The 16,684-nt window shown below is 48.9% G+C and overlaps 1 protein-coding gene across 1 annotated transcript in view; it reads right to left on the minus strand.

The window, feature by feature from the left end:
• NID1 (nidogen 1) overlaps positions 1-16,684 on the minus strand; it is a 73,066-nt gene that overhangs the window by 46,794 nt on the left and 9,588 nt on the right. The window contains exons 2-6 of the mRNA XM_079106885.1: positions 12,241-12,540; positions 9,840-10,066; positions 7,215-7,594; positions 4,559-4,708; positions 1,084-1,335 (exon numbers count right to left, since the gene is read on the minus strand). Coding sequence (XP_078963011.1) covers positions 1,084-1,335; positions 4,559-4,708; positions 7,215-7,594; positions 9,840-10,066; positions 12,241-12,540 — 1,309 coding nt within the window. The remainder of the gene's footprint in view (positions 1-1,083; positions 1,336-4,558; positions 4,709-7,214; positions 7,595-9,839; positions 10,067-12,240; positions 12,541-16,684) is intronic.

Raw genomic sequence — 16,684 nt, forward strand, 5'->3', positions numbered from 1 at the left:
TGTGCTACAGAGCATCACCCATACACGGTAACTGACTACTAATCAGCACCCCTGAGGCAGCTGTGCTGGGAAGACGTAGGGTCGTGGGCAGGCTGCAGCTCAGCTGTTTGCAAAGAGCATTTTGCTGGCCTGAGAACATGAATGTGGTCACGATATTCAGAATAGGTATGCCCGTGGAATAGGAAGAAGATAGTAGGCCCAAATAGGCAAGTCTTAGGGTAGGTTCCCCCGTTCACACCAGGTCTTCTCCTTTCTTAAATGACCACGCTTCAGGAAGCTGTGCGTTTTCACCTGTGACTTCAGGAGAATGACCAGGTAAGGCCAAGGCAGAGGCCCTGAGCCCAGCAGAGCTCCCACCAACCAGCCCGGGCTGAGGCTCCAGGTGGTTCAGGCAGTGGGGGAAGGTGGGCACAGGGAGTCAGGGACAGAGGTGAGGCCCAGCGCAACAGGCCGCAGGTCCAGGAAGTGCCCAGAAATGAAGGCTGCAGGCTCTTCCGCTCCAGCCGTTCCCAGGAATGGGCCCTGGCACACACAGAGGGACTGGCCTTGGCATACCAAGGGAACATCCTCAAGTGATCTGCCCACACATCCATGGAAGACTGAACTTCCTGACAGGACGCAGCCTCTTAGAGCCTCTGAGGTTTCCTAAGAGTCATGAGGGTGATGTTTACCAGGCTTAATTTACTACCTGGATGTGGCAGGTTCCTTTTTATTGAGAAGATACTGAGAGAAGGTCAAATGTCAGCTTCAGATTGCTTTGGAATTTGGAGGCAGGCTTGACAAGGAGAATGAGGTTGTGGGGACATGTGAGCTGACATCACTTGTTCTGCAGAGACTTCTATTCTGAATAGTCACCAATAAATTGCTCCCTGTTTAAAACAATTCTAGGCAGTCTCAGTTAATGAAGACTGTTTTAATCTGGCCTCATCATCGTATTTCCAGGACAGAACTACAGGGACACTTCTACAGACAAAGTGCTCATCAAAAACCGCCTGCAGCCTCAGAGTGCCCTCTGCACTCATTCCCAGGCCTCCCCAGGTCCCATCATGTGGGACACTGATTTTAACGTCAGATGTACATTACCAGTGATGCTGAACCCATTCTTGAATCCGTCCTGCTCCACCGCGAACATCCATCCAATGATGCCTCCAATGGGCGCCAAAGGAAGCAGAGAGTAGCCAATGCTCTCAGGAATAGTGCTGATGGCCGTGTAGGAGCGTCCATGGTTCATCACCACATAGGAGTGGAGGTCGGTGTTCTCGAAGACAACGGGGACCTGGCTGCTTCCCACAAAGATCCTTCCCCTCACCTTGCCATTGACACGCTGCGGGGAGCCTGAGACAGAAACAGAAGGAGAAGTGGAGAAGCTTTCCAGCCAGGCTTCCAAACAAAGGAGCATGTCCACAGGGGCCTGTGCCCATTCATGAAGAAAGCACTGGGAAAAGAGAAGCAACCACAGCCATGACTGTGCACCAAGAGTCTTAGCAATTCCAACAGGGCTGCCTCTTCCAGGTCACTGATAACGGACAGAATGAAAGATAGCTCCACTGGGAGCCACTGTGTGATCTGGAACCTCGGGGTAAATAATTCCAGGAGAAGAGCAGTATCACAGGTGATCTAGACAGCACAATAGCACCTTAGATCTTCTGAGAGGAAGAGAGCAGAACTACTCATTCTCCAGGACAGCAGTGAAACCAAACTGAATGGCCGTAGGAATCTGGGGCATGTGGCTATGGATCCAGGACACACCTTAACAAGCACCTGGGCTCAACTATGTCTTATTCCCCAAAGCTTAGGGTGAACAGCTAAGTCCTGGAGCTTCAGGCAGCATGAGAAGAGATGTGGGCAGGGTGGACATCACAGACCACAAACAGGCCCTCTGAAACACAGCCACCTCATAGACTCACTTCCCTCATAGCAGAGGGAAGTGTTGGTCCTTTTAGGCAACTGGAAATGATGGGACAGAGACCTGACAAAGCAAATGTGGAAGCTCCCCTGGTGAACTGATAAACAGCACATGTAGAACATCATTGCTTTAGAAGTCACATTCTTAAGTGTTAGCCTACAGCTAGGGGGAAACTGCTAAAAGGCCAAGGCGGGACGGTACGGTGAATCGTTTTCTGTATTACATATCTGAATATTTATACCTTGCATATATTTAGTATTGTTGAATAAGGAAAAAATAAGAACTAAAGAAATTAAATGGCTCTTATTGTATTTAAATAAGAAAACTGAAGATTACTATGTGACCCAACAATTCCAATTCCTCAGTATATATACCCAAGAGAACAGAACACATATGTCCACAGGTTATTGTGTACACAGATGTTCTTAGCAGGCTTTACTCAAAACAGCTCAAAAGGGAAACAACCCAAATGTCCATCAACTGATAAATGGATAAACAAAATATGGCTTATTCATCCCTAAGTACTATTGAGCTAGAGGAAGGAATGAAATGCTGCTGGGTACTTCAACAAGGATAAACCTTGAAAACACCGTGACAAGTGAATACATAGCGCATGACTCCATTTATATGAAATGTCCAGAATAGGAAAGACCCTAGGAACAGAAAGCAGGCTAGTGGTGGATGCCTCTGGGGACTCTGGGGAATCAAGAGTGATCGCTGATCGTGAGTGTGATGCATCTGTTCTAGGATTATTCAGAGGCGATGGCTGCACAACCTCTCGAATCCGGGAAACGCCATCAAATTGTCTAGGTTGATGGGGTATGTGAACTGTATCTCAGCACAACAAAAGCCGAAGCAAGAGGTAAACAGAAGATAAAATGAAGGTCACCTTGGTTGCTTAGATGTGATGGGGAATTAAATTCTATCAGCTACTGAGTGTATATCTTGTTTATCCTCCTGGATCTGAATCACCAGGAACATGACTCGCCCATCCCCTTACTTGATCTTGGCAGTTCTCTTCACATAGTAAATTCTCAGTAAACTTTGTGGAATAATCCTGCACAGATGGGTTCATAGCTTGGCGTCCTCTATGTTCTGGTGACCTTTTACTGGTTGGACGTGCCCAGGTTCTAAACAGGGTCACCCACAAGCCAGGTCACATCTGACAGAGCAATTCTGCACACATTGTTCGATTACACTGGAGAATGCTGTGAATCCAGCAGGCTAACAGCGAAAAAATGCATCCCAGAACAATTACAGAAACAAGCAGGAAAGCCAAGTGGAGAAAAGCAACAGAAATTTTCCACCAAACTTCGGGCTAGAAAAAAAAAGTAGCAAGGATCCAACAAATATTTAAACCACAAAACTATTACAGGGTGTGTATATAACGTCAAAATTTGTGGCTGAACAGTTTGTGATCTCTGAGCTTGCTGCCAAACAAACTGCTCAGCATTTTGAGCTCTGCTCTTTGGTGCAGGGAGCTAATGAGGTTGCTCTTTAAGAATAAGCTCTCATTGTGGATTTTGGAAGCTTCTCCAGGGTGGGGAGATATAAAAGCCAAGCCTGAAACAAAGAGGCAAAGGCACACAATCCCTGGGGTGACGAGATTTGGAAGAAAATAGAAAACATGCTAAAGAAGTTAAAAAACAACCCCCCAAATTAATATGAAAAGTATACTGAATTTTCTTCCATGGCAGAAGGTAGTATTTTAAAAAAATTAAAACTTTTTATCTAATTAAGACCCAGAAGGAAATAATTTTTTTTTTTTGACAAATTAAAATGATTGACTTAACAACAGCTATGGCCAGGAATCAGATTCTCCAACTGGCATTCATTTAGTGGAATTTTGCAAAGCAATTGAAGTTCCCATTAAGCATACAAGGAAAGTGACCCATGACAAGTGAAGCAATTTGGTGGCAGATGAAGGGACAAAGGCTTAGCATGGTGGGGTTTTGTTTTAATTCTGGCCTCACTCAGAGTGAACTGTTAACCAGGAGCCCTGGATTTGCACAGCAAAGATTCCTCTGACCATCTGGGGGCATCAAGGCGGGTTCTGGGGAGAGAGTTCAGGGTGGATAGCCCACTGTGGAGTCTCCTTTGGAACTGGCCCCACAGTAGGTCTGGCCCTCTGAGATGAACTGAGTGTACCCCTGAGCTCCCCAACAGCCCTGCTATGATTTCAGGGCAGGAGCAAAGAGAAACACATGAGGAACCTGGTGCAATCCTGACCCACTACAGGTCACCGGCTAAACCGGCATCCTGGGTCTTGCGGGGCCACGACCATTAAGACAGGTCTGTGAGCAGCACCAGGGAAAACTGGAGACTCCAGGGACAAAGACGTGGAAGAGATGTGGCACAGACTGAGGCAAATAAGGGGCCTGGGTAATGCCTGGTCCAGGCTGCAGCACTTCAGCACTGGGGCAGCTGTGAAGAGGGCCTCCCGGTGCTCCCAATGGCTATCACCTCCAAGATGCAGAAGAAGCACAGGAAAGAAAGGCGCTTCACCATATTAGAAAAGTGGACATCTCCAGAGGAACGCAGGGTAGCCGAGGAGAAGGCCTGGGGGAGAGCTGGCGCAGCAGGAAACCTGCGCCCTCTTGCCATGTGGACACGGGTCTCCCTCCCCCAGGGGGAGCCGCTGGGAGCGGTTACCTTCCGCAACGCACTGCCGGCCGTTGCCCGTGTAGCCCGCCACGCAGCGGCAGCAGAAGCCCGTGGCGTGGTCCCTGCACTCGGCGTGCACCGAGCACTGGTGCCTGCTGTTGGCGCACGTCTGCCGGGAGTCCGTGTTGTAGCTGAACACTGTTTCCGAAAAAGAACAAGAGGGCACACCGGTCAGCAGTGCGCTGGGCGCGGGGCCCTATCTGCCTGGGCATCAGCTCACCCGGGAAGACCCGGGCCACTGCATGCAGCTAGCGGATGACGGGGCTCCGCGGCTCACCACCGGGGCAAACGGGTCTAACAGCAGTTGAGAACTGACGGGCGTGAACCACCAAAACCACCACAGCCCAGGGTTCCCCACGTCACCGAAGTGCCACCATTGGGGTCAATCTAGATGATGTCTGATGCGGTCAGGAGGGTCAGCTTCCCATTTGGGGGGAAACTTAAACTAATATCTACATAGTTTTTACTACTTTTTTTTTTTTTTTTTTTTTACCGTGGCAAAATACAACATAAAATCTGTCATTTCAACAACCTTTAAATACATATTTTTTTTTTCTGTGAAAGTTTTATTTGAGAACAAAGGATGCATGGATGTTTTAATTTTTTATTATTTAAGAATTGCATAAAGTTTGTACTAATATTAATTTTTATCTTTTTTAACAGAAATTCTGTTTATCTATACAGACTTAGAATCCAAAGCTCAGTTGGAACCTGTAGTTGAAGTGTTTACAGGTGTGTGGAGCAGATGAAGTTCAAAAGTTTTTGGATAGCTTGATTTTGGTGTAAATACATATATTTACTACATATTTATGTAAAGCTCTTCCTTTCTCCCAGGGAATAATTCAGAAATTCTGATACTCAAAAGCTGATCAGAAATAATCCCTCAGTTACAGTTGGTCTAAAAAGTCTTTGACCCAAGTATCAAAAAGAATCTCTTCTAGTTGGAATTCCCACCTCCCAAGTTCATTTTATTAGAATCATGAACTAGCCCATTAAATTTAATGATCCAGAGCAAATTAATTTGGAATGAGTTCAAAAGCACAAGAGGAGTGAACTTTTAGAGGGGATAATGATCTCATTTATAATTGACTGTTACCAGTGGAGATCAAAGTAAAGAGTCACCCCAGGTAGATTCCACTGGTCCTGCAGCCTGGAGGGGATTTCCGGTGTGTGTAAGGATGCCGTTCGCGGTGAGAGGCATTTGGGACCTGAACTGAACATACGGACACTGCTGATTGCATAAGTCCCAGCTGTGGCCAGCTCTCAGTGGGGCCCTGTGACTTGCGTGTCTGAGGGCAACTATTCAGATAACACCAGGAATGTGCTGCTGGCCACAGAAAGCCAACCTTTATAATAAACACAACGAAACACCTGGGAGAGAGGGACAGAGGAACCTCTTGTTACAGACACATTTTGAGTTCAAATCTAGGCTTTTTCCAGCATCAAGTAATACACTGCCTTAAGCTGTTGGGGCTAGATATGGTCTTGAAAAGCAATGGCTTCACAAATGAGAATTTCAAAGATGCCCAGGAAGGGTGGAAATAGGATGAGTCTCCAAACTCGATCTGTGCAAATAAACATACTCAACACTCGGGGAGATCAAACTAGACCCACGACAGGGTGCCATTCCTGAGAGACGTGGGCATCACCCCAGGAATCCCCGCGCAGGCGGTGGTTCAGACAGGAACCCATCCTGCTGTCACATGGCAACGCCTACCATTTCCGTGCCTCAGAAGTGAGTGATCACATTGCCCAGGAAGCACCCCAGCTTGTCTGTAGCTTGGGACACTCGCTAAGAACCAGGATTTCTGACCAATGCTATGAGACCCATCAAAAGAAGGAGAAATTTTTTAAAATTGAGTGAAGAGTGTTGGGTGAACTAGACTCTCCTGGGGTCTCATGATAACTTCTTTGTGGAAACAATAAAGAATCATAAGAAATAGGTTCCAAGTCTTGGGCCACTGCATTCATAGGAATCTCAATGGATTGCAAGGCAACCTCCAGAGGAACAAATACAGTACAGTTTAGTTTGAACATCTCTCATTAGACAAATTGAATTATGCTCAAACTATTTTTCTTCAAAATGTAGGAAAACCCTAATACAGTTGACTAAAAAATATTATGCTGTAGAACTATTTTTTAAAGAGGATCTGCTTATTTTGTATTTTTTAACCTTCATAAATCAACTCTGAGACTGAGAGGTCCTGGGAGAAAAAATAATCGGCCATTCTAATTCCAAAACCAAGAGGAAATACATGTGAAAGATAAGCCACATAAACAGCCAAGAGAACTTTTACAATGTTTTTTCAGGTGGATGAATACATTTCTGATCTCAGAAGTCACAAATAAGAAAATCTGACTTTCAAAACAACTCTAAAGTGTGCTTCTCTTTAAAACAGACAGAATGGAATACAAAGAATCTTGAAAGAGGACACATAACCCCAGTCTCCAGAACCACAGCCCTAATCCCTGGAGAGATCCCTGGGCTCTTCAAAGGCACCAAGGCTGCACCCCCTGCTCCCAGCTCTGAGTTCAGCCCCGCTTCCCCAAGTGCCCACCCTTACAAGCCCCCACACAACGCATGTGACCAACACCCCCAGCAGTGCTCCCGTCTGGGAACCCGAGAGTGGCTTGAGGGTCTTACCAACTCCTGTTTCCTCCACTTCATCCACATCTATGACCTGGGGGTGCTGCTGAGGAAACTTCTCCACGGGCAGTTGGAAGGACCTGGTCCTCTCTGTGGAGGGTCCTAAGGGTCTCTCGGTAGCCCCGTGGCGTGGGGAGGGGACAGTGGGGACATTGTATGTGTCGGTGTCTCCCCTTCGTGAAGTCTTGTAGGGGGGTGTGGTGCCCACGTCCTCCAGACCCAGTCGAGCAGTCGCCAGGTCGTAATCTTCATCCTCCTCTTCATACTCTGCTCCATCGTCAGGTCCGAGGTTCACATCTGCAGGCACCACGCCACTGGTCGTGGCTGGACTCCCCATCTCAAACACCCACACGCCTTGGTGCCCAGAGTTGCTACTCCTAGGGAGCAAGGAAGGCTTGTCGGAAACTGGCCAGCAGCCCCTACTCACCAAGGGGAGGAGCCCTGGGGACCTCTGTCGATGTGAAACCCATCGCCCGTACCCACCCTCAGCCGGGGCTGGATGGTGGGGGGCAGCAGCCATTGGGTCTGGTTATCACAGGTGGTTCAGGGCAATTTGAGGTGGCTGTACTCAAATGGGCACAACACTAGCAAGGGCTCAGCCTCCACCATCCCCCCAGGTGGGCTAAAGGACTTTAAAGGACTCACAAGGCTGCCTGCTGTGCTGACCTCTGGTTACCTGCCCTACCTCATGTGCTAGGGTGGCTGCAGGCATTCATTTTCTCCGCTATGCCCTTTCCCTGGCGATATAACAGAATACACAGTTGCTCTCTGTCCCTGGTTCCTGACACAAGAGTTCTGAACACACCTGGACTTTCCAAAATGATAGAAGTGTCCTTTGTAAGCTAGTGAGTTGACTGTTGGTTGGGGGGCTCCCGAATAGCCTCAGATTAGAGGGTGGTGGCCAGGAAGACCCAGCCATGATGAGAGAGTGGGAAGGTTCTGTCCTGTCCCAACCCTACCCTACCCCCACCCCCACCTCCAGGGTGGAGGGACCAGCTGGGATTCAGTCAAAAACCAGTGGCCAGAGGCTTAACCAACAACCCCTATGTAAGGAAGCCTCCATAAACCCCACACGTCAGGAAGTGGAGAGCTGCTGGGTTGGTGAACACCTGGCCGTGCTGGGAGGAGGGGGGAGGGGGAGGGCATGGACTCAGCACCCTCCCCCAGCCAGGCTCTGTGCCCTCTTCAATGGCTGTCCTGAGGGGTGTCCTTCTAACAGACTGGTAACAGTGGGTAAGGCACTTTCCTGGGTTCTGTGAACTGTCCTACTGAATAGCTGAACCTGAGGACAGAGTCATGGAAGCCCCTGATTCCTAGCAGGGAGGTCAGAGAGCAGGCGGAGCTGTAGGGCCTGGCGCCTGGCATCTGAAGTGGGGGTAGTGTGGTGGGGCTGGGCCCTGAACCTGTGGGATCTTCTTGAACTGCAGGAAGTCGATGCCAGGACTGAAATGGAAATTCAGGACACACAGTCGGTGCCCAGAGCACCGGAGACTTGGTATGGGGGCGGGGAGTGTTGACACAAAAATGAAACCAAAAAACATACATTTGGTTTTAGACACCCTCCGAGTAAAAACAGTGCAGGTATGATTTATTAAAAATCCCAGCTTCCCTGGCTGTGGGATTCTGTGCAGGTCTCAGTTTACCATTTTGTGTTCAAAGGGTGTGGTTGAAAAGCCAAGGAGGTACAAACCCGAAGGCATTTCACCCAAAACGGTAGAACAGCCCAAAGCCCTACTTATGTGTCTGTGCTCAGAGATGTCCCCATCAGAAACTTACATAAAACGATCAGATTATACAATGCAAATCTCTGGAATCTTTAGAAATTTTCCAAGCCAGTTATTAAACACAGCCATTGCAAAAAAAAAAAAAATTATATAAATTCACAATTAAATAAAGTACATGGTTTTAAAGGCAAGAAATGCTGAAAACTCATCAGGTCCTACTTATTTCACAGTATCCGTGTTCTTGGGTTAGATGCGTGGTATCTTTATGGTGAGGAAGTACACAAGGTGCATCTTTTTTCAGTTCTGCACTGAGTGACATGGCACTAGTAGCTTAAACTTGAGCCCAGCAGGAATATTTACACCACAGAAACAGGCAAGCGCTAAGAATCTGGGCTCCTTCTGTCCTCATAAAACCAGCTGTCAGGCACTCATCAGGACCCCACGGTGTGAAGGAAGATTTTAACTTTCAGAATCCAAACAGGGCTTTTCCCTTTGGTCAAAACTGCCCCGGTCTGAGAGCATCTGGGACTGAGCCCAGTCAATGCTGTGGGGGTGTCCCCTTGTCCGTGGGGAGGGGCGGGGCTCACACTTCATCACCCTCCAGTTCCTGGCAGAGGACAGATGTGAATAACCTTACTCCTGACTTCACTTCCACAGGACATGGTGGAAACTGTTCTAAACAAGGGTGACTTCTAATAAATAGCATATCTGTTTATTCTGGGTACGTTTCCTTAAGCTCTTGAGAAAAATAGTATTTCATAATATGAAAAACTACCTACAAAATTTAAATCCATAGGAACATTTTTGGGGAATGATCTATAATGCCCATTACATATTTTCCTTGGTAAAATAATAATATTATTAGGGAAGAATCTACTGGGACCCAAAGAAAGCGTACTTGGCCAAGTTTTGGATCGACTCTCTGTCATTGGCAAACACATTGTAGGCTCCGTCGCCGGTCCACAGGAGTCCCACTAAACCTTGACTGAACGCAACCATGGCGGGCACTTGGTTCTCATCCTTCTTGGAGAACGTGGTGGAGAACTGCAGCCCGTCTTCAGGATAAAGGAAAATGGCGTAGGAGCTGGAGTCAGAGGAGGCCAGGACAGCCTGGAACGTGTTTCTCTGTGGAGATGAGTTAAAGTTCAGCTACACAGCAACAGCACACTACAGATCTCCAGACGTGTGACTCCCTGGCTCTGAACAGAAGTATGTTCTCACCTTCTCTCTCAACATGGCTCCACTGAAATATCTCTAGGGCTCTGTCCCCATGACATTTCCCAATTAATTAATGAATGGATTTTGCATAACCCTGATCTTATGGACCAAAAATTCTACAGATGGTCCCTCAGGATGGTGGCCTAAATCTTATGTAACTTAGCAAATTCTTACCCACAGAATTTGTTTCTAGGGCCATTAAACATATCCAAACACATCTATCCGTTAGTAAATGTTTAATAAGCATAGTTATCATGTGGTAGTAAAACATGACTTTGGGGAGAAAACAGTCCTGGATCCAGATCTTTGCCGTACTCCTTATTGGTCATGTGGCCATGGGCATGATATTGAAGTTCCCTAAACCTCAACAATTCTCTCTGTACGATGGAGCTAAAACCAACTGGTGTATAGAACAGTTGGGAGAGCACATATCTGGGGTAGCAAATGAAGGCCAGACTTAGAAAACGTGTTCTTAGACATTCACACCTTTCCACATGCCAGACACTGCCCTGAGCTCTGTGCACATGAAGGAGACAACACGTGGCCCTGCACTTAATGTACAGTCTAGGCAGAGAGGCTGACGTGTCAACAAAACCTTGCAAAACCTGGGGAGAGATTCCGCAGCAGTGACATGAGCGAAGCAATGTGGGAGCCAAAGGAGAGAGTGTCCAGTGCCTGATGGGAGTGGAGGAGGCCGCCATTGGTCATGGCCTCACAGACGGGCCTGCAGGAACAAGTAGGAGCCATGTGCCACCTGCAGGGGTCAGGGAGAGGATGTCCCTGGTGGAAAGGACAGCACATGCAAAACACTGTAAAAAGGAGGGGCGTGATTGGGGAATTGCAAAGATCTTGGAACAGCTGTTGGAAGAGCCTGCCGGGGCTCTGTGCAAGAGGCTGGGAGTCCTCCAAGCACGGCACTCTGACAGGTAACAGTTGGCGATGCGAATGTGTCATGCAGGTCCAGAACCCATGTGACCTGCCCTATTTGGGGGTGAGGGTATAGGGGGAGATCCAGCCAAAAGGTTTGGGGAATGCTGGGCTAAACACTATTAAGCAAGTTTCTTTACTGCAGGACTTTTCAGAGTGAATCACCAAGAGGGAGATATAACTGGCATTTCCCAAACTAAACTGGCCAGGGGAGGCCTTTCCTCAAGGACTGTCTTATAGGGCTGGTGTTCCATCGCACACACTTTGGGAACCAGCAGTCTTGCAACATCTCTCATTTGGCATGATTTTGAATCTTTCAAGTTTCTGTCTACCCCTTTATCCTATAAAAACTAAATAATGGTAGAGAAAAATTATTTTTCATAGGAAAAGTTGAGGTCTGACCCAAAAAGCCATGGCAGGTCATTTCTCGACCTACTCCTCCTCCTTCAAGAAACTCGAGGGTCTCCAGGACTTTTCAGACTATTTTGCCCAAGAGAGCCCACCTGGGTTTTGAAGACCCATGTTCTGAACACTCAGGGGCACAAGTGGTTCCTGCCTCCCTCACTAGAGCCTGGCCCCCCAACCCCCGTGGGTCCTAGGCCACCATAACCTACCACTTCACCTACATAATTCCTCTCTTTAATTAGAAAGTATCCTTCCACCATTGCCCATCTGAAGCAAGAATGGGGGGGCTGCCATTTAGCAGCACTATTTTTGCTAAGTAGCAGTCTTCTCAGGATTTGCATTTTTTATATCCTATCGTCATTGGACCGCATTATGTATTTATTTATAAATTTTAGGATATCTTGCCAGCAGAACTTTGTTTTATACTGGGAATTGAACCCAGGGCACTTTACCACGGGGCTACATCCCCAGCCCTTTTTATCTTTTATTTTGAGACAGGGTCTCTCCAAGTTGCCCAGGCTGACCTCCAATTGGCAATGCCCCAGCCACCCCCAGTTGCAAGCATGCACGCCACCGTGCCTGGCTTGGAACACACACTTAGGTAGCCTATCAGAGAAGCCTTTGGAAGTTTCATACCTACAGTAAGCGGCCTGTTAAATCTTAATCGGGATTCCCGTCTTGATCAACAGTGCAGACCTTTCAGAGTGGCACAAAGTAGAAGACCTCACTTTACCTGCAGAAGCGCTTACCTTGCCCTCCTGGGCAGGGCTCCTGCCCGGGCCCTGGTGCGGGGCCACGGAATCCCACGTGACCACCACCACGCTGCTGGGCTGGAAGGGGATCTCCGGGAAGCCCCTCTGGACACACACTGCCGCCAGCCGCAGGATGGAGGGCGACAGGTCTTCCCGATAGTAGACCTTCCCCTGGCCGCCGGTTGTGTCCAAGTCCGCCAGGAACGGCGCGATGGCGCCGAAGGTGGGCGGGAAGAGCCCGGGGTGCGATTCTTTGGCTGGTGGTTCGCTGGTGGCGATGATGCCATTTGTGGTGACCTGTGGGAAACCAAGAGTGGTTCCAGGGGATGCAGAGGCGACCGCTGCCCAGGGAGCCCTGCTCACAGAACGCTGGCTGACCCGGCTGCTGCACCCCAACCGCGAATCGCAATCCAGCATCCCCGCTCCAGGCCCGGCGCGCTGGGAGGGAGCCGGCGGGGACCCCAAGCCGGGACTGCCGCCGCGGAGCGTGGGCAAGCGCCTCAGACTTGGCGTCTCCAGTTCCCCACGCAACCTCCTGACCTCCAGTGAAACATGGAATAAAAGTGCTTTGTTTCCTGCCAAGCATAAGTCACTGCTCGGGCCTTGATTAATTCACTCCACAGATGGAGTGATCCTCCCTCGCCAGGACTGTGAAGGGCTGTGGGTACAGAGCAGGAAGGAGCCAAGCCTGCCTCCAAGGACTGCAGTCCCCCGGAGAACGGGCCTCGTGGTATCCCGCTCACTGTGGCTGGTTTATGGGTTAGAGTAACAGCTAACAGGTACTGAATGCCCACCACCTTCTGGGCATCTCTTTAGCATCTCTAATCCTCCAAAGAACCCCGAACACCATATTTTTCTGGTGGAGAAAATTGGGTACATTAATCACCAAGTAATAGGTGGCAATGCTGGATTCTAACCCAGGGAACCAAAGTTGGCTGTCTTAATCACCACAAGCACAGCCTTCTTGGAATCATTTCCACTTTGAAAGAGACATCACCACCCTCTCACTCAGCTAAACCCCACACTCCTTGGGAAAACAGGGGCCACTGAGATCCAGGGCAACCAGCCCCATGGCTGTGCGGGGAGGGGGCCCAGGGCCCCTGCAAAACCACGTGTCTTGGTGGCTGGAACCCCAATCCAGCCATCTTTTTATTTGAGACTCTGTACCTTTTTATAATTCTCTAATCACATAGGAGAGATTTTGCAAATGGTTCCTCCTAGTTTGCTGTTTTACAGCCTGCAGATTGGAAGCACCCAAACCTGAAAGAGCAGCGTTCAGTGGCTGGGGAGCCAGAGGCTTGAAGATGCTGTTTGTCTCCCCTCTTTCAACCACAGCAGCACTCTCTCATCACTTCATACCTCGTAACCAGAGGAGGGGGTGGGGCAACAGCAAAGAGGACCCTGAGACCAAGCTCTTGTAACTGCCAAGAACCTGGTACAGGGTTCAAGATGCTAGAGCCAAGCTGGGGCTGGGCAGGAGAGCTCTGGAGCCAAGCGTGGGCTCGACATAACCCACTCTTCAAAAGGCCACGGCTGTCAGGTCCTTGGGTGATGTGTTTTCCATCACCACTGGGCACCAGCAGGACCTTTCTAGAATATACTGCCAGGCCACACAAGGGAGTCAGGAAAGGCACCTCTGGCCACCAGTCTCCCAGAGTCCAACAGCCCCAGCACAAACATCCCAGCTGGCTGCATCGGGGAGCGTGGGAAACAGCTCGCCTTCCCAGCCGGCCACCACGAGCTGGCAGTGACCAGCTGCTGGTGGGAAGTGACCGCATGGAGGCCACATACAGACCACTCAGTTGTCTAAAGCTGTTTTCAGTGAAATTTAAATCAACCCAACAATTTTGAAAACACTCCCAATGTCTTTTATTATTTGGAATCTGGGTCCAGGAATGTTCCTATTTTCAAAAGGAATGTCTTAGAAATAATCAAGTTTTCATGCGAGTATCATGAAGAACTGCAAATGCTTTAGAGAAAGATGGCATAATCCTCATTAGCATTATTAATGGAGATTATCTTTCAACCAATTTGACTTTGCATTCAACTCACTGACTTCATTATTAATGTAACACGCAGAAGAGCCAGGAACTTTTTGGATTCTCAGCCTTCAGCGTCTCCCCCATGAACTTCCTTCAGACATACCAGTCAATGGCAACCTGGAACATCACTCCTGTACATTAGGCAGGCGTGAGACCCCTGGGGGTCCATGCAGCCCTGAGGAGCTGCCCAGGACCAGGGCCCTCACCACACTCCCCCAGCTGCTGATGCCAGGAAACCTGGGGTGGGCCTCTGCCCCTCTCCCTTTCCTCCTCCACTTCCTTCACTTGACTGGCACCTCCTCAGAGAGCCTCCACAGCCCGCAGGCTCCTACCACTGGCCTCTGCTCCTGCCTTCCCTCACTCCCTCACCCAGAGTTCTACCTCCACCTCCCATGTGTGTCCTTCCCACCTGTTTGCGGATTCTGGCTGCTCTTGCACTGTGAGGTCAGCTCCTTGGGGTCGGAGACTGCGTCCATCTAGGTCACCACTGCAGCCCTATAGTTTACCTGCCTCCTTTCCTTCCCGACTTCCTCCAACAGTAGTAGACGGGGAGGCTCAAGGCAGGATCAGCCCTGTGCACCAGGCTGCTTTGGAAACGATGCCTGAGAGTGAGTTCAGCTGGAAGCACCAAGGGTCTCAGGTCTCTGTTACTGTCCCGAACCTGCAGAACTTGCTGCCAAAGCAGAGCGTGCCTAAATATGAGACCATAATGCAAATGTGACCAAATCCCTCAGTTTACAGGAAGAACAGGAGACCGAAGAGCATGTAAAATATTATAATAAGGGTGTGATCAGCAAAATCCAGAATTGGGATGCTGGGAGAAAACAAACACCAAGTTTCTTTAATAAATAAATTGCAAGGAAACCAGGTGTGATGCCACACTCCTGTAATCTCAGCCATGCGGGAGGCTCAGGCAGGAGCGTTGCAAGTTCGAGGCCAGCCTCAGCAACTGAGCAAAACCCTGTCCCAAAAATAAATTAAAAGGGCTGGGGGTATATCTCAAGGGTAGAGGGCCTCTGGATTCAGTCCCCAGCTCCCCCAAAAACTGCAAGGAAATAAGAGGTGGGATGTGGGGAAATCTGTATATAGATTGCTTAAATTCTAAGAAAAGATTATACCACCACATGCAATCTGTGGGCTTCAACTGGACCCTGATTTAAACCATTCAACTGAAAAGCAAAATAAAGCATTTTATGAAATCATTTGGCTATTGAATATTGTTAAGAAACTATTATTAATTCTAGGAGTGATCATGATTTTTCGGCTTGGTTTTTAAAGAGAATCTTTTCTTGGATACACTCTGAAATATTTACAACAAAATAAAATGTTTGGGATTTGCTTGAAAATAACAATTTTGGGCCAGTGAGGGAAAATCACGAACAGTTGAGGCTATAAAGGAAACAAGACTTGTCACCTGTGGACCACTGTTGAAGCCGGGTAACGGGGACATAGGAGGAGTCCATTGTATCATTCTATTTTTGAACACATTTGGAAGATTTCCACAGAAAAGGTCTGGTTTTTGGAAATCGATAATGAATGTCATTGTCTAAAGTTTAGCAGAGGGGTTAATCTTTTTCACGGACAAGCCAGCACTCGGGTGCTGTCACGAGTGGGGCCTGGAGCTCATTATCTTTGATTTTGTTCTGCTTTTCCAGCTTTATTGAGGTAGCTCACTGAAAAATGGGTATATGTTTGGGGTGGAGAGCTTGATGGCTGAATATACATATGTGGTGGGAAGGGGTGACCACGACAGGGTAGCAAGGTGCACAGACCTGGGGAACCAGACCACACAGGTGGCGGGACGGGGAAGGGGCCTGTCCACATGCGGTCCACTAACACAAGACGAGAGTGCCAAGAACACAGAGGGCCAGGGGTCTTCAGGAAAACTGGTTATCTGTGCAAAACAATAAAATCGGAGCCTTGTTGTACGGCGCTCACAGACACCATGAGGCTCCCAAGGAGACAAGGAACCGGCTCCTGGGCATTGGGCTTGGCAATGCTTTCTTGGGGGCGTGGCACCAAAAACTCAAGCAACAAAAGCCAAAACAAGAAAGTGGGACTGTCAGGGCCTCCCATTCCTTCCCGCCCTGTCCCAGCCTTCTCGCTGCCTCCCTCCCAGCACCCTGCCAGCTCAGGAGCGTTGGTTGCTGGGCCCCTGGTTAATGAGCAGAAGTGCTGGCAACAGCAGGCCTAGTAATTAAAGTCAACCAGAGGTTACAGGGCCTTGCGGCACCCAGCAGCGCCTCGGGTCCAGAAGGAGCAGTTATTCAACAAGGAGGTGCCCGGCAGTCGCAGTGCTCTGCTTCCGCCCTCCCCACCACCCCCGGCTGCCCAAAACGACTGGCATTATGGGACCAGCCTTCAGTTTGGCTTGAAGGTCCAAAGGTAGAAGGCTGGAG

Source organism: Sciurus vulgaris (genome assembly GCF_902686455.1).
Source record: "Sciurus vulgaris genome assembly, chromosome: 12".
Classification (NCBI taxonomy): Eukaryota; Metazoa; Chordata; class Mammalia; order Rodentia; family Sciuridae; genus Sciurus; species Sciurus vulgaris.